Raw genomic sequence first — 18,254 nt, 5'->3', positions numbered from 1 at the left:
TATCTGATACAAGCCACCACCAAGGCTCTTCAAGGCGCACAACGCTTACTCACGCGCGCCGCTTGTCATCAAACGAAACTCGTTTCGTCTTACTGAGCAAGCGCCCTTAACCGCGGTACTGGGAGGATAACCTTGGATCAAGAGAGTCCGAGGCCACCAAACAACCCTGTCTGTTAGCCCAGCCTTCTTGTCGACACTGTCTACTCCGCCCTACCAAGCCAGACGAGGATTGTCAACGCAACGGGCAAGCATACCCCCAGGAAGTCACAGTCTGACCGCAGTAGTAGAGTGACCTTGAGAGCAGCCCCGCCAAGTCACCAGCGGCGCCAAAATTAAGTTTCCGCGAACATATCGATCAATCACTAACTTAAACGGCGCACCATGGCCGTAACTAATCAAGGTGTAACACAACTTACACCTGACACCACCTCGACGACGTCTGCTACCAGCAACTACTTGAATAAGTCGTCTCCCTCTTTTCAGACTCTTCAAGCTGGTCTAGCTATCTTTGCTGTTGCTGTGATTGCACGGTTTTGCGTTTTACAACTGTACTTATGGTTGCGACAAATGCGCGGCTTGGATCAACAGAACCTTCCTGCTAGATCTGCCATCTCGTCTTTCTCACAGCCTCGACGACTATTGCAGTCGCGGCCTATCTGGACAATGAGTGAGAAGGACACCGCACCAATGGGGCATCGGGGAGATATCGATGTGGAAAGCGGCCTACAAGTCATCTCTGCAGAGAAGAACTTGGTCATCAACCCCAACTGGCAAAGTGCAGATAATGCCATGTCCAAACACATCATATCGCGACCACCTCCGGCACCACCTTTGACACCTCCTGAGTTGAGCACGGCTGTTTTTACTTTTGAAGATCGTCCCCGTCCAGGCGACGATAGTTTCATCCGTCAGCCAAACCCTGATTACATGTCTTCAACTACAGACGCTATCCTTCCTCCTAGCTCAGGAACAGCCTCAGTCACCCGCCGGCGCTCATACAACAAAACTCTTCCTATCGGAGTCCCTGTTTCTCATTCATCACAGGACATATCAGATGCTGCCGATCTTGTCTTGTCGCCCAGCTCTTACCCATCTGCGAGTCCGTTTTTACCACCGGCCCCACCAAACGCAGGAACCACGGAGATCGGCGTCCAGGGCGAGATCATTGGCGTTCTTGATACCGAGGGTGCCGGCTGGACAAGACATACACGTGTTTATGGAGGCGGAGTCTGCCTTGCTTGTGCAGCCTCGGGCGGGAATCACGGTGGTGGTTTCTACGGAGCAACAGTCCGGCCAGAGGAAATGCGATGACAGGTTTAACAGTTTCGGAACGACCATGGTGTACCACTGTCAGTTGATGTCTGACTGGATATGATTGGCACTTATGGTCCGGCATAGGGATCCATGTGTAACGACCGTTTACGACTTGATATTAGAGGTGGATGTGGTTCAACGACCGCGCTTCTGGGGCAAAATTTCCTCTTGTCTTACTTCAACAGCATGTGTACCTTTTGGTTTTGGGCGCAGTGCATTATCTCATTCTGTCTGTCTTGTTGGTTGGAAATCTCTTTGATGCATTTGTACTGTAATATGTCCCTTAAGGACTCGTCTACTTGTTTGTTACCAGGTCAGGGAATCTTGGCTGTGGGGATATGTTCCACAACTCATTCCTGTCAATGTTTAGATTTTGGATTGATGATATTATGACCAAGTTCCTCCGTTACAAACGTACCGTATCACATTGTGCCACCATTCAGTAACAGTCTCTCTCGTCCCCGACTCTGGTCCCTCACCATCAGCTTGCTCAGCCCCACATGATATATCTAGGGTCTATCCTTGAACTATCACCAAAGTGCTTCCAACCAGACCACTGTGATCAAGTTGCGGATACTTTCTCGGCTACTTACGAGTAAGACGTCTCAATACAATATCACGAGTTTCGAGCCATGAAGCTATGAGCCATTCCGCTCTCGTCAGCCTTACAGAGAGGAGCCTGGCCCCAAAGTCATCCCCTTGCAAGTGCTTATCGTAGGACTAAGCCGCGTATATGACCCAGAAGAAACAAGTCCGAAGCCCGAAAGAGCTTCGCCGCTTTCAGAAACAAATCCAGGAGATCCTCTCATAAAGGCTGCAGCTATGAAACGAGAAAGGGAACTCGCTCGTCATGCAGGTCAGGACATATCGACCAACGACTTATACACCTTTTACCGGTTTTAGTCGAGCAAGCTTACCGGGCACCATGATCGGCGATGTGAGCCGAAGTTTCTTGGCCTACCTGTCCTATGATACTCCGCAAGGATAGACCTGGTAAGCTCTCTCTCTCTCTCTCTCTCTCTCCTCTCCGTTTCAAGCAGGAGCGGTAGCTGCGCTTCTTTGTCTGCGGAACGAGGAATTTAAACATCTTACGTGAGATGAGAAGGAGTACATACTCATCAGGGATCTTGTGCGGTGAGCGGGTGATCACGGACATATGTGCTGGATGAGAGACAAGAGGGAGGGGACATGACGAGAGATGGGTTCTGTGTAGGGCTGATAATGGATGTTCAACGGGGATAATACTCATGGAAGGATTCATGAACTAGACAGGAAGGGGAAATAGGATCAGATGAAAGGTGTCTAGTGCTTGCTCAAGTTTCCCAACAGTCAGAAACCAGAACCACATTTTGCTCATCATTTTCTGCGGCCCATTATAAGGCCACGCCGTTATTCCCGTGCCTCTTTCGAGGGAAGTACAACGAAGGAAAAGCATAACTGACCAGGTCATAAAGGGACTTTGGTTCAATGCATGACGCATCCCTATGCGCATTCCAAAGTTGTTGATTCGAGAATACTATATCATGGCGTTCTGTATTTGAAGTTGGCTGCAGAAGTTAATTCCAATGGCTGTTTTCTCGAAAGTTAATGCCTCTTTTGGATTGCTTCTAGCTTAAGCTTCTGCATATTTAATGTGAGTAGCGTCATTGGCAGAGCTATACCTTTCAACCAAATGTTTAGCAAGGAAACATATGTCACTTGCAGTTTGCAGCTGCCCATCCCTGCTTTTCGACAGTTTCCCTGATTGCAAACAGTGTTTGGAGCCATGAATACTTGCGTGTGATGCATTGAGGCCAACTTCGGCATTGTCTGTACCTTGCTAGGGGGCTCACAGGGTTTCGAGCATGACTTCATCAGCAACTATAGCCACGTGGGGATGAACAGGTACAAAGAACTGGTGAGTAGGTACTTTGAGTTGAGATCATCCTATATGGTGACTTGTTATAGTGTCTTTAGATCAATGCTTGCTGGCCCAGGGGTTGATAAATAAGTGAACTTGTACGCTTTAGTATATAGGTATGGTCAACCAGAATCCAGTCGATGGACATGATACAATAGATTCTTGGTTGACTGCTTGTAAAAACATCCACTCAAAATAGACAACCCAGGGCATAACGAAGTATTTACACAGATGTAACTCTTGTCTAACAGATCACTCCTCCACGCTTTGACATAGGCCAGCCCGCACCTGATGGTAATAGAAACATTAGCCTCCTAAGTCTTCTGGTATAAAAATAAGTCGTCTAAGAACTATCTAGTGAGCATAAATAATCTATTAATTTAGTCTCTTATACCTCCAACGGTCATTTGTTCTGATACCCCGAGGCCGCACAATCACGACAACAATACAGCAAAACAAAAGGCCAACATGGTAATTGATACTAAAGAGGCAAAAAGAGAATCTGGAGGGCAATTGGGATTGCTCCCGCCAGGGCTTGAACCTGAGACCTTCGCATCACTGAATATTCAGATTGAAGTATTAGTACGACGCTCTAACCAACTGAGCTACGGAAGCCGTCCAGATTGATTTGTTGAAATACAATGTCAGAATCTGCGGATTTGAACTGCAGACCAAACGATTAGCAAGGAAGAAACTACATGATTGCCGTATGATAGATGAACCAAGAGTAGAGACTGGAATATTGGGAAAGTACGTGACGAGAGCAAGCCCAAGTGGAACGTAGTCGGCTTCAAAGCCCAGCTACAGGCATGGATGGAAGACATAAAATAAATATTAAGAGATCATCAGATGAACATTGAGCAAGCTTGTTGTGGCTTTCAAATTGTGATTGTGCCATTGTAAACTATCTATGAATCTGTCTACCCTTTTGCCAGTCCGACGAATCTGCGACCGGCAGCCGAAAGACAGTAAGACATACCATAACGAATGCAACGAAAGCAAATGTCAAATTTGCCGAAACAATATTCCCGCAGGAACGCCGGCCGTAAACCACATCAGGGGCTAGCTCACTGCCTCACAGAGGCTTTCAGGCCAGAGTTGTTCCCCGGTGATGCTTCTCATCCTCATTGGTATAAAGATTCCTCATCAACCCCCCAAGTAACCCAATTCGTCCATCTAGGCTGAGACAAGATTATCCCCGGGCGATTCCCCCTAATGTCATGACGAAGTAGAAAAGTCTAAAGGAGAGACTGTGAAGCGAATTATAAACTTCTGTAATAGTAAAAGTTCGCAAAAGACAAAGAAAAACGTGTTTCATCCACCTCCCATGCAGATGGTAACAAGACTCCCGTAGTGATCAGAAAAAGACTAAACAACAACCATCAAAAATACAGTCCAGTCCGAGCAGTCATGTGAACAGAATGAAAAGTCCAAGCGCGTAAATCGTGACAGTGAGAAGGGTTTCGGGCAAAAGCACCACCTTTAAGCGGAAGGAGTGCTCTTGGTGAAAACCCGCCTGTGTGCCTTGCGCTGGTTGTCGGCTGAGTCTTGTGCCTTGGCAGCTCGCAGAGCGCCGTTCTTAAACACATCAGCAAAAGAGTTGCTCTCACTCTCGCCGTTAGAGCTGACACTCTCGATGCTGTCGACGCTCTTGCGTGTCTTCTGGCGCGAGCTAGGACGGTCAGAGCCAATAGCACCCCAGCTTCCACTAGCAGATGTGCGTGAGCTAGGGCATTCCAGATCACCGGCGAGGCTGCCAGATCCGCTGCGGCCAGAGTCAGACTCGTTATCAGTAATAGGAGTCGATGACTCCTCGGCAGTCTCAGAAACTGGGCTCATGCTGCCACAAGAGCTGCCAGTGCCCTTACGGCGCTCTAGACCGGCACGGACAAGGTTGGAAACAGCAGAACGACGAGTGCGAGCAGAAAAATTCTTGCTTCCCTCGTACTTCGATGTGGGCTTCTGCTTGAGCTCGTCAAGAGAAGGGGGACCGCGAGGTTGACGAATAGGATGCTCTCCAGCACGAGCCTGACCAGGTCCATATCCACCAGTCATAGGAGTCATGGGGAAAGTGGAGGTCTTAGGTCCAGCAGACCTGGGAGCGGCGTCGGACGACATGGCAGCAGCAATAGCGCTGTTAACGGGAGCAAGAGAAGAGGCCTTCTTGTGTCCACGGCGGAAAGCATTGGCCGAGGGAGGAGGAAGAGGAATCACCTCCACAGGAGACTCGTAGCGCTTGGGAGGTGAGTTGCTGCGGAACGAGAAGGGCTGCGATTCAGCAGGAGGCGAAACCTGTACCGAGGGTGTGCCCTGGTGGTGTTGCTGGAGATGTTGCTGGAAACTACTGAAGCCGGGGGTGGAAGGCTGCTCGTTGTAAAGCTGTGCGGCCTGAACCTGCTGTTGCTGCTGGTGGGTAGGGATGAAGTACTCGTTGGTCATGGGGTTGAAGTAGTAGACCTGCTGCTGCTGCTGCTGTTGTTGAGCTTGCTGTTGGCTGAGAGCAGCCCGGAGCTGGACCTGCTGTTGCATGTTTTGAAGTTGCTGTTGCTGCTCGTACAGAGCATGCTGCTGTTGAATGAGCTGGGGGTTGTTGAGGTTGAGTTGCTGGAACTGCTGGGCCGCATTCTGCACGGTCAAAAGCTGCTGCTGGAGACGCTGCTGTTGCTGAGCCAGGTAGAGATTGGTGGCCACAAGCTGGTTGTACAAGCTTGGGTCCTGCTCTTCCAAGAGCTCAGGAGGCGACAGGATCTGATCAACAGTGTACTGCTGGCCTACCGACTGGTTGTAGTTGTTTTGAGAACCGTACTGGGGGTAAGCCGTCTTAGGAGCGTTGTAAGTCTTGTCCTGGCCCATGCCATAGGCATTTCCAGCCATGGAGTTCCGGGCGTACTGCTGCTGAGGACCGGTCGTGGGAGACTGAGGGCCGAACGAGGCAGCAGTAGCGGACTTGGGGGCTGTCCTAAGACCAGCGAGAAGGTGGGAGCGACTGGTGCGAGGGGTGGGAACACCAGAGTCCCTGTCCTTGGGTTGGCTGTTGACATCAACCGCGAGAGGCTTGGGGTTTTGGCTGCCACGTCGAGCAGCTAGGCCGCCAGTGGGCATGGCGAGGCCGTTGGGAGCGAAACCGTTGGAAGACATTTTGAGCAAGACCGCCTGTGTCTGTTGCTCAAAGCGGGAATTGTAGTTCTAAAGATTTGATGGATGAAGAAAAGACAGAGAACGTGGGTCGACTAGGTCTTGCGTGCAAGGAAGTAGTCGGTTGGATTAGAAAATATGGTTTGCTGAAATCAAGCCGAACAAATTATACGGGTATACCGATGAAATCGACAGAGTTGGGAATTCCGGTTGGTAATCGTTACAGAATGTATGCCGATTGAAGATATTGCGTCGGGAGAGACCAAAATACGCAAATCCAAGAAGCTGCAAGTTTCGAGTGCCAAGTGAAAAGTCGAGAGAGAGACAAATGACAAGTTGGAAGCTTGTCAAATATTAAAGTCCAGAGTATTCGATGGAGCAAACAGGTGAACGATGAATGAAGGGCAATGAAGAGTGCGATCGACGAGAAGTCGTTGAGCAGTGTCAAAAGCAGACCGTGGTCAGGTGACAATGTGTACCAGAACCTTGTGAATGGGTTGATGAATTCACGCTCAAGCGGCGAGTCGAGTGATCAACACGACTTGAATGCGCGAGCTCCAGCTGGCCTGTCTCTCTGAGACAATTTTAGTGAGACAACGTCGTCGAAACGATGCCTATCCAGATGTGAATGATCCAGGTATTACCTTCTATCGTAACCTCCTCTTGAATTTTTTTGGTTGAAATTTTTGAGTCTTTTTCGATTATTCTGTGAGTGGAAAGTCTGTTTTGCAGTCTTGGTTTGATGGCGATGACGGAAGAAGTGTCAAGATTAAGCTGTGTTGATGGGTATCCGTAGACCGAAGGTGGAATAGGCGATAAGGCAAGAATCGACGAAAGAATAATACAGAGATTAAAATGGTTTTGCAGGGTATCACCAGTAGATGCGCCTTCCAGAACCTCAAATGGGATTTGATCTTTGTTCCTTCACAAATTTCCGATTGTCGTGCGTTGGCTTTTTTTGTGGTGCGAAAGCGGGCAAGCGGGTGGGCGAGCGAGAGCGAATGCGTGCGGCGAAATGGAGTAAGTGCCTTTTTGGTTGGGCAGAGTTGAATATGGATTCGCAGACACGGACGCGGGGGAATAATTCTCGAGAGGAGCTTTGCAGATGCGAGGCGAGGCGGTGCAACCGAGGCGACGCAGGAAAGAGAGGAGGATGGAAGAGAGGAAGAGGAAGAGGAGAGAGATGAAAGAAGGAAGGGCGCAAAATAGTGGGCGAAGGGGAGGAAGGAGGAAAAAAAGGAAGTGGTGGAGTTTAAGTCTAGAAGAGAGGACGGAAGGTAGGAGTGGAGGACGAAGAAGGCGCGAGAGCAAGTGTCAAATGGAAAGCACGAACCGAACGAGCAGGAGCAGGTGTGGGAAAGGAAATGTGGGAACGGCTTGGCGGGCGGGTGTACTGGGGAAAATCAGACAGGGCAGTGGCTTGAGTGCAGCCAGGCTAACATTAGCATTAGTACCTAGGCAGGAAGGAACGGAGGCGATGCTTGACCGGTCGACACGAAACTTAGTGGTGCTGATACTGTACAGTGACCCGATTGTACCGGCAAACATACAGTACATCCCTACACACGCTTACTGTAGCCAGGCCTGCCCGGTACCTTCTTCCCACATCCCACCGCCTTAAGCGTTCGTTTCAAAGGCTCTCTGATTCAGAGCTTCTGAATGGGCAGACAACATACAGTGCATCACAGCAGATTAAGGGCTATCTCGACCAGTGAAAATGCGTGCCAGCCTTTTGGAGCCTCAATACCACGCCCATTTCCACATCGACTCATACCCTCCTCCCCCTTTGCCTCCTAATATGAAGAAAGCAATATTAATAATATGAGAGAAACGCCCGGCATGTAAGGATCCAGCTAGATGGATGGAATGAGAACACGACAGGGCTACTACTACACATGGGCACGTTCACTTGCTGATGGTCAACGCGCTATCAAGAAGCCTGGTTACCACCAAAACGGACAAGGGGGGCTTCTTTTGGGCTGGTACCGACAGTGCCTGAACACAGTACGAGATCGAGCTAACTTTGATCACCTCATTTATGCCTGGGGAACATGGATTTCTTTCATGGTAAGGGCTCGGCTGCTGTTGAATCCATGTTTGCGGGCACTGACTCACCAGAGACTTAATTGATGACGAAGTTGACCCCATTAAACATTCGCTTACAAGATACGAACAGGGAGATACGTGTTTATTAGGGTACGATAAGGCAAAGAGACGAGTACGCGCACACAAAATAAAAAAGGAGCCCATTCGAATACGATACGAATTTTAAACCTCGAGTTGTCAAAGTGAACTGAAAGAAAGTTGGAGGCGATGTCTCCTCTCATGGACCGGTGGCCAATAGTGTCTCGAAATATCACCTGAAGATACTAACTTGGTCGCGCAATAGCTTCTGCCCAAGATAGCGCGTGACAGTCCAGTAAGGACCTAGGAAGGACCTCCTTTCAGTGGGTAGCGAATGGCCAACTCACCAACTCTCACTGCTCTGCTGTCCGGCCGGCCGAGCTACAGAAGGAAAGGCAAGAGAGAGAAAAAGACGCCCCCTGGAGCTTACATGCAAGCGACAGGGGTCCTCGATGGGTTCATCATCTCCAATCAGAGACGCTTGCGGGCGCCGCGACCGACATGAGGCAGCCCTCCAAGGGGTTAGAAACCAGGGGGCACAGTCTCGAGGCGGTGTTTTGGCGTCTGATGCCGCCAATCACACGAGGCCTTTCAGGGGATTGAAGCGTCGGATGTGATGGGAAAGGTGAATCCTTGTCTGTTTTTGTAACGGCCTGATCGGCGTTCTTTTTTCTGCAAGTGAGTTTTGGTGTCTTTGTGTGTGCTGTGCCTCTTCTTTGTTGTTGAAGGTGGTGTTGGTTAAGCTTGTCTTTAATGTGTTGCTATATCTGGAAGACCATGTTCAAAGAGAGCGTGACACGTTTATACAAGATTCGTGAATTGTCAGTACCTGGCTTACAGAGTACAGGCATCACACTGACCCCATAAACGAAACAACTGTGATGGTAGTGACTCTAGCGAGACATCGGAGATGACAACAGTGTCATCAACAAGGCATTTCTCTTATTTACGGATCTTTTATTGAAGGTCAAGAATGGACCGAGTATCGTCAACATGTCAGCAAAGTCAAGGATGAGTGCCAGTCGCAATTAACTGATCCCAGTGAGAAACGACGATAGTTGCGCAACGGCCTTGGCCTGTCAATGTCAATGTCAAATTCGAACCCTGTCACGGATCGCCCGCTGTGGGCTACGTCCATGCAAAGCATGTCTGTGGTTGCTTTTTTGTCGTCATGGCCGGGGCTCATCAATATGTTACTTTGTTCCTTGACGCTGTCCTCAGCTTTTTGCCCAGATTGATACAATACAACATCGTATATCTACTACTATGTTCAACAATATCGGGGTCACCGCTAGCTTTGCCGTTAGCAGAGACGGATCTCCAGCTGCACAAGACAGTTATTGGCAATAGCTAGTCTACCTAGTTAGATACAGGGTCCTCCAAGCGGAGGGAACGGAGCTACCGCCATCCCGTCTTTTTTGGTTCAAAGCTGAGCTGCTGCTGAGTTACAGCCGTGTAGCATAAGATTTCCTCCTTGTTTGAACTTGAGCTCATCTTTGTTCGGTATCGGCAGCTTTTTCTTTCATGCTTCACAAGGCCCCCTTGTCGGGACTACTCGATTCGTATTCTTTCCCCACGTTGAATGTTTCATCGCCGCGGGCCTCCTTGTCCGGTTTTTCCCATTTCAGTTTATCAGCCTTCAACCCTGTCCTGTTCTGTCCAGATCATCATTTAGGGATCATGAGGATCCCCAACACGACACGTGCCGAGTGAAAAGTAACGCGCTCTACCTATTTCTCAGGCGAACCGACCTCGGTCCCTTGTTCTACTGCCTAAATAGCAGGTATCTACTAGGCAGGTGGTTAGAGTACTAAATTAGAAATCTTCATCTTTTTCACCGGCAAGTACGTGTTTTTTTTTTATGAGCAATTCGGTGGCTTGTTTTTCTTCTCCATTATTCTGTTTTAGTAAGCTGCAGCTCTTAGGAGAACAAGACGTGGCGTAGCTTTTTGGAATGAGCTTTGATAGATTTGCATCGTGGACCCTTGTAACTATCGACAGAAGCCATTGAGAAACGAAACACTACTACGGATGCAAGTACCTACTACTACCGTAGCCACCAAATCAAGTTGACAAGCGAGGGTCATCCTGCAGGTACATGCAATAGTACCACCACACGCACAAAGAAACTTTTTACTTAAAATCAGTGTCATCTTTGTTTAATTTCGGACGTCTGAACCCTAAGGACCGTCTGTACACTAATAAATAAAGCTTGACAGACGATAGTAGATACTACCGGAGGGCCTTACGAGACAGGAGCAAGACCCCAAGAGTGCACTAAGCTTAGATTATTAGTCGACTACCCGCTCCGTTCCTTGACACTAGCCGTGTTTTAATATCAGAGACATGTCTTGCCCCCCCTCGTTCCACTTGGCGAGTGCGTGCACGGAAGATATCTGAGTATCAAAGGAATGGGAATATCGTGTTGGTCGTGTACCATGTCCGAGTACAATTCCAATGTCTCTTTGTGGCACGTAAGCTTTGTGTATACTGCATATGTATCAAAGTGAGAAATTCCATGTAGGTATCCTATTGGCGCCTGTGAATACAGAACCAACACTGTATAACCTTTTCTTTGTTCTCGTCAAACTCCTTAGTAGTGCATGCCCTGAAACCTACAGGTACTCTCGGACCTTATTGCGGTGAAGAGTAGAGTTTCTTTCCGTACAGCCAAACTAACGCGTTTAGCACCACCAATATTATCAGTTATCAGCCGCCTCTTACGCGCTTCACAACGGCGTAGCATCAATAGCCAATAATTGATCAACTCACTGTGCAGTCGCTTGCAGATGTGCAACCATCATGTTAAAGATACGGCGCTTACCAAGAGCTTCTGTTTGCTGTTTTCTACTAGCGCTATGCGATCTGCGTGCAACCGAACAGTCTAGAGTTGTTCTCATGATTCGCTTGTCTTAGACTGGCAGCCGCCATCGCGGTTACAACAGAATCATGAAGAGTGATGAGCCATTAATTTAACGAACTAGTTTATAATATGACTCGGCAATTGATGATCAACACATGAAAATGTAACTCGGACATAAGCTCTTGTCTAAATTCAGTTTTGACTGCATTTGTTGACGAATATAATTTTGCGCAAAGTTACCCTACATCCGCCACCAACTCTAGTCCTATCAACTCTATTCCAACACACCCACCAAAAAGTTATTCACCACCACAGTCTTCCTACACGACGTGTAGATGGCAAAAATATGAATCGGGAGGCGTTGGGATTGCTCCCGCCAGGGCTTGAACCTGAGACCTTCGCATCACTGAATATTCAGATTGAAGTATTAGTACGACGCTCTAACCAACTGAGCTACGGAAGCCAGCCGATTCTATGATTCAGCGGGTGGCGGAATGAATCCATGAGCGGTTGAATCTGCCAAGATTCTCCAGGAACCATGTAACTATCGTGAAGCCTGAAACTCTTTAGTTTGACAGAACAAACAGGGGCTCAAGAATTGTTCAAGCGGCATGTTTCGATAGTTCGTATTTGAGATATGGAAAATCTCTTAGTAATCGGAATGTCCCATCATTTTCCGAGGCAGATGTGGGAAACCACAGCATGGGATATCTAATATCCACGAAACACAAAGTGGCAAACACAATGACGCTTTTTAAACAATGCTAGTAATTGTTTCAGTTGAATGGGTCGCGGTTTTTCGTTATTAGTAGCAGGAGCTTGGACAAGCCTTGACCAAACTGTCGGTTTTGCTGCAACGGGAAAATTGGCGAACGGAAAAAACACATAGCTGCGAGGAGAAAGTGATATTGACAAAGTGAATTGCTTCGTGAGCTTGTTCTTTCATTTATAGTCTTTGTTGTATTGTCTTGGATTTATTCATCGGGGAATCGCAGTCCCTCTGCGTCTTTACCGTCCCTTATGTCTATCGTGGCGTAACAACTCATCGAGACTCCCTCAACTCTATCATGTCGTGCACTCCATGACGCTTTCCACTCATCTTTCGTTCTTCCGCTTTTGGTTCCATTCCTTCATGTCCATTTTGGTTCTGTAGGCATCCGACTCCGTCTCTTGCTTATTATGCCCGCTCGTTCTGGAACTCCCGACAAGCCAGTCGACGCCAAACTACTACTACTGTCCCTACTACCGATCCCGTCTCGGCTGCCCGGCGCGCGGCCTACGTTCTCCTTATTGCTTAAGCTGCTGTCGCTGCGAGCACCCATACTGATGTCAGTGCGCGAGCTGAAAGCAGGACTGTTGCCATTGGCGTTAATCCCGACAACTGCCCTGGAACTGCTTGAGGTAACCAGTGATGTGCGAGGAAGACGACTCTTAACAGGAGCGAACTCGCCGCTGATACGTCGGGGGATACCGGTCGGTCCATCCCTACTTCTTGGCCGGTAAATCATTCCTTCTCGTTCTCGTTCAACGGCAGCCGATCGGCGCGGACTGGCTGCTACCTCAACATAAGCATTGCTTGCGAGACTGGCACGGTTTCTGTGTGTGGGCGTTTGTGGGCCTGCCGATACAGACGTCTGTAAGCTGGGAGGTGTGTAGCTGTTATTCCGACGAGAACCTCCCCGTCTTGATGATGAAGAACTTGGCACAGCGCTGGCAGCACCCTCGCTTGGTCTCACGGTGGTGTCGATATTCGACCGCACCAGTTCCGATGCGAGGTTCCGTACAAGAACAGCCGTATCCTTCTCTGCCAACGTTTGAATAGAAGCCATGAGAGATCGCACTTGAGAGCTGTTGAGAGACCTTGTTCCATCACCACTACCCAGGGGCTCGCATGCATCCATGATAGTTCTCACCAGCCTGAGGAGGTTCAGTCGGACAACTGCCTTCTTGTGACCCAATCGCTGTGCAATACCAGCAAACATTTCGGGCTTCGCCAGCGAGGCTGCAACTGAAGGACTGAGGCGCAGCAACTTCAGTAGCGGTTCTAGTAGGTTGGAATCAAAGGCGTTGACTCTGTTGGTACTGAAGCAGCTGATAATGGCACGTGTGAAACCGCCATCCGCAAGATGAGACTCCACATTGGCGGTTTCCTCCTGGAGCCAGACTAGGATGGCATCGAGCGCAGTAACCTGCCAGTACTGATCTGTGAGTAATGAAACGTAAAAGTTGAGACCCTTGTTCTGCCACAAGAACCTGCGGCCTTTGGATCCCGAGTGCGCCATGTCACAGAGTATCGGGAGGGCAAATTCCTTTGGTGGACGGTCGGTCTGCATAATTTTGAGAAGAAGAGGGATAATGCCATGAACGGCGGCGTCCTCTTGTCGTTCTTTGCTGAGACGGCAGAGATTAAACAAGGTGTTGAGGACCTGGTTAGAAATTTCGCGGAAGTGCGTCTGGCCCTTCTTCATACTGGAGCTAAGCAGATCGATCAGGAACTCGATGGCATCGGCTGAGTGTAGCGACTCTATCGTTGTTGAGAGCATAGAAAGGTTCTTTATGAACTTCAGCATGGTAATCTGGTGGATCGGCGTCATGAGACGCAGGTCCTTCAATACACTCTTCAATACTTGCCGATCTGCTATCACCTCCTTGACATAATTTTCTGCTTGGCTGAAGAGATAGAAAATGTTGACAATACGACCTTCAACGAGCTCGCCAAGCCCGTCCTCGTCCTCTTCGTCTTCATCGACGACTCGATGGAGGACGAGCGCCAACGGGTATAGAATCTTGCTTCGTGAGAAGATTCTGCAAAAGTCGTTTTTGGGGGTCGGCCCCTGAAGCTCAAAGACGTTCCAGATACCGTTGACCCCAATAAGAACAAGGTCACGAGTAGCGTCGTAGTCCTCATCGAGAAACTCAACCAGTACATTCAGACCACCCGCAGACACAAACATTTGTAGTGTCAGTGTCGATGTTTGGTACATCTGACGAACAAAAGCCGCCGCCTCAAGACGAATCTCGTCCGAATACTGTCTTGCAGCAAACTTGGTAATAATAGGAATACCACCAACGAAGCACAGGTTTTCCTGGATTTCCACATCATCCAAAATAATCTGGAGGGTTAGCAAATTACAGAAGTGCTGAGAACGGAAGAACTTACTGCATTGACGACCTTGAGGAGCTGCAGGATCATGTATTGTTTGCTTTTGACAGTACATGGCTCCAGGATCTCAAGGATTGGCAACAGCCCGTGAGCACTGATGATAAGATTCTTGACCTCGCTGTTTTCCCAAAGTAAAGCAAGCTGCAACATGTCAGCGCTGGTCCCTGTCGCATGGTATGACAATCACTTACCAAATCTTCTGAGAACTCAGCCAGGGCATCATCACCCTCTGTCGTTTTCAAGGACCTCACTAGATCCTCCACCCTCACTGCTAACCTGGCATGTCGATCTCGGGCAATGTTGGCTTCCAAATCCATTTCATCCCAACCTGGATCCATATATGCAAAAGGATCATCTTCGTCCTCTTCGTCTCCTAGCCAAGAACTGCTTGATACACGGGACATAAGCATCAGGCCACCGTCCTCAGATCCCTTTTCACTTTCCTCTTTCTCTGCTATTGATGACTCAGGTCCGAAAACGTCGCTAAAATCTTCGTCGTCATCTTCTGCGAATTTCTGGATTTCTATCCCTGACCGTGTCCGTCGCATTGGCGCATCTGGAAGAACTGAGGGTCGCGATAACGGTTTCTTCTTAATACTGCCTGTACTGGTTTCATGCATCGACCTTGGCAACGACGTAAGATCGGATGGGTGAAACAGTTGTGGAGCATCGCTCTGTCGTGAGTTCTGTAATCATGTAAGCCTTTGTTCTCAATCTTGTCACGTTTGACCTACTCTTCTCACAGCCTGATTCACATTGTGAGTGAAAACATTGTCATTGTCCACAAAGAGGTCCGAAAAGTCATCGATACTTTGTTCTCGGTACGCAAGATCCGGCCTTAACGGTAACTCGAACTTATTATTGAGATGGGATTTCGTAGGCGATTTGGTCCGGCCTCCGCCTACGGCCTTGCTCGTACTCGATTTGTTCCGGCTGTGCGCTTTGACAGGCTCTGATGGTTTTGTAGATTTTCTTGGCGTTGGTCTAATGGTTTGCTCCTGGAGATCACTGCTGTCTTGCCATTGACCCAATCCCTTTATGGTCATTAACTCCCCTTCGAAGTCGTCGTCATATGTATTACTTTCGTTCCTTCCATCGTTTATTGAGGCGAATGCCTTTAAGCGATCACTCGATAACAGACCGCCAAAGTTGTCTTGCGGCTTGAGGTGAGGTAGATGCAGTGCACTTGGTGAAATCGATGTTGCAAAATCGTCGTCCCAGTTGTCATCATCTGTGGCAGGGTCAGAACTTGGACTTGAGGCAAAACTAGCATCAAAGTACGGCATACCGGCTAATTCAGGCTTACTGAAAGCTCCAGCGCCAGGTCGAAGTTTTGCAAGCGATAAAGAACCCTTGGCAGGGGTTCCACCATGGAATCTTGGTGCTGAAGGCGTGGTTTCAGAGCCGAGAGATGCTCGGAGGTTGGGTTCTGAAGATTTTAGAGCTTTGTTCCATTGCTTGACTTCCTCGACGGCATCACTGAAGTTGGCCGGTTTTCGTGATACAGGAGCTTCGGTCCGGCGACATCCTGTGATCCAAGCATGACGAAGTAGTTTCCGAGCAGATACACGGAGGTTAGGGTCTTTTTGGAAGCATTGCATTAAGAAATCTCGAGCAGCCTGATGGGATTAGCAAGCAAGCATCTGAGGAACAAACCAATACTTACTGCAGAGATGCCTTCGGGTAGTGGGGGGTGGTCGTCGTTGACAATTGCGAACAGAGCAGGCATAGCAGCCAAGTTGTGATATGGAGGTTTGCCCTGAAGGAGTTCGATGACTGTGCAACCGACACTCCAGATATCAGATGCGGAACTCGCTCCAGAAAGCTGAATGATCTCGGGGGCCATCCAATAAGGTGTCCCGACAACCTGTGCCTCTTTGTCCTGGCCACCAGCAAGCGTGCTGGTAGATACTCCGAAATCTGCGAGCTTCACCGTGCCATCTTTTGTAGTGAGAATGTTGGCGCCTTTGATATCTCTGTGTATAACACCCTGCTCGTGCAGGTATTGCAGTCCCTGTAAGACCTGCGTCATGTAAACCCCAACCAGATTCTCAGGAAATTTGCCGTACGCCTTGCAAATCGAGTGCAGGGAACCATTCTCACAGTATCTAGATTCGTTAGTTTCATAATTGTAAAAGGTAGCACAGACTCGTACTCAAGAATGATGTTAAGACAGTCATCGGATTTGACGAAACCGATGTACTTGACGATATTGTCATGCTACTATTATTAGCCTTCACAATCAATGCGCAGAGCGAATGTTCCTACATGAAGGTTCTTGAGGAGATCGATTTCACTCTAAACAATATTCGCACATGTCAGCTTATTCAAATCGCATGGTAAAACACATGATAGCTGATTAGCAACCCACCTCGATCATGCGTAACTCACTCTTGGGCAGGTCAGCGAGTTTTATCTGCTTTACAGCAACTGCCTCCCCATTGCCCCAGTTGAAAGCTTTATATACGGATCCGAAAGCACCTTTCCCAAGGCATTCACCTAAGCGCTGAACAAAAAAAGTATGTTAGCTACCATTTCTGCTCCCATCCAGAAACCCGGCCGGTCAGGTACCAGCGACATCGGCAACAAGGTAATACGAACATAATCTTTTAGACCTGGGTCTTGTAGGGCAGAGCTCTCTCGAATCTTCTCTTTCCGTGAAGGTGTGCCAGGCACAGATCGCTCGCGAGAGGCCATGGCGGGACGGCCATTGCCATGGTACTGCCGCTCGGGCACCATCTCTCAATAACTCCCTAGCTTCAATGATGCTCGACTTGGATCGTGACCAGCTGGATTATGCTTCCTCGAGGATAGCAGAGGCAGGCGGCGGAGGATTGACGAAGTTTAGGCCCAGGCAAAGGTGTCATTTCCCAGCGAGGATCGAGTCAAGGGAGCGGAATGACGCAGGGCGGTTGGTTTCTACATACGAAGCCGGTCGGGTTCGGTTATCGAGTCTCACAGTCGAATATAACGGATGATATCGTCGTTGATACCTGGATCCAGGTAGGGCGTGCACTTTCGGCTCGCTAAAGAGCCTGGTCGACCGTCGTCAGCGTGCGGAATCGATAATTGAGAGGGGAGCGAGGGAGCCCGTTCGCTTCGGTTCGTGGGATCGCTAACAGGGTTAAAAGAGGGACAAGGCAAACAGCAGGCGAATTAACGGTATGTCTGTTGCTGGAGAAGGAAAAGAAAATAGAAGGGTTAAGGGAAAAAAAGAAGAAAGAAAAAAGGTAGAGGTATGGAAGGTAAGGAAGGACTGCAGCAATGCACTGCGCTGAACCGCATGCAACTGACTGGGCGGAAATTTGGACCAAAACCAACGGATCTCCAATCAATCATGCGCGCTTGGGAGGGACTCGAGTTGTTGTTTCTTGTCTCGCAACCTAAGCTAAGCACACCACTGTGACAGACCCATTTAATGGAAAGCTGTGCCTGGGGTTAATGGGTACTAACCTACCACTGAACAGCCTGGTTCGGCTGCTGACGGCGGGGGATTAGGGATGTTCGGAGGGCCCGTGCCGCCTGTAATCAACGCCCTGGCTGCCCGCGCTTACAACCTGGCTGCTTGCAGGGCTAATCCCCCACTAGCTCGCTTCTGGTCTGCAGTTATCCATCCACAGTTGAGCAGCATCAACAACACAGCAATCCATGCGTATTGGGTGTCCATTCCATCTTCTGCCAGGGAAAATGATGCAAAAACCTCGATGATGATGTAAATCTCGATTGTGGAATTTGAAACCAAGAGAAATTTTTAT

General features: G+C 48.9%; 3 protein-coding genes across 3 annotated transcripts; 1 reads left to right on the top strand and 2 right to left on the bottom strand.

Moving 5' to 3' along the window:
* Positions 1-381: 381 nt before the first annotated feature.
* On the top strand, positions 382-1,311 carry FSST1_006221 (uncharacterized protein; the record flags this gene model as incomplete). Its single annotated transcript, XM_083232569.1, has 1 exon — positions 382-1,311. The coding sequence occupies one exon, from the start codon at positions 382-384 to the stop codon at positions 1,309-1,311; it is 930 nt and encodes a 309-aa protein (XP_083089651.1).
* Positions 1,312-4,696: 3,385 nt separating this feature from the next.
* Positions 4,697-6,352, bottom strand: FSST1_006220 (uncharacterized protein; the record flags this gene model as incomplete). The annotated part of the gene is made up of 1 exon (XM_083232568.1): positions 4,697-6,352. The coding sequence occupies one exon, from the start codon at positions 6,350-6,352 to the stop codon at positions 4,697-4,699; it is 1,656 nt and encodes a 551-aa protein (XP_083089650.1).
* A 6,114-nt stretch (positions 6,353-12,466) lies between these two features.
* FSST1_006219 (serine/threonine-protein kinase) lies at positions 12,467-17,196 on the bottom strand (the record flags this gene model as incomplete). The annotated part of the gene is made up of 10 exons (XM_083232567.1): positions 12,467-14,449; positions 14,497-14,640; positions 14,691-15,185; positions 15,234-15,730; positions 15,788-16,118; positions 16,166-16,607; positions 16,655-16,719; positions 16,768-16,797; positions 16,871-17,005; positions 17,101-17,196. 10 exons carry the CDS (start codon positions 17,194-17,196, stop codon positions 12,467-12,469), a joined length of 4,218 nt encoding a protein of 1,405 aa, XP_083089649.1.
* Positions 17,197-18,254: the final 1,058 nt, after the last annotated feature.

Source organism: Fusarium sambucinum, chromosome I (assembly GCF_050947815.1).
Source record: "Fusarium sambucinum isolate potato_lamoka chromosome I, whole genome shotgun sequence".
Classification (NCBI taxonomy): Eukaryota; Fungi; Ascomycota; class Sordariomycetes; order Hypocreales; family Nectriaceae; genus Fusarium; species Fusarium sambucinum.
The sequence above is the reverse complement of the archived record's forward strand: the minus strand, read 5'-3'. Positions and strand labels throughout refer to the sequence as shown.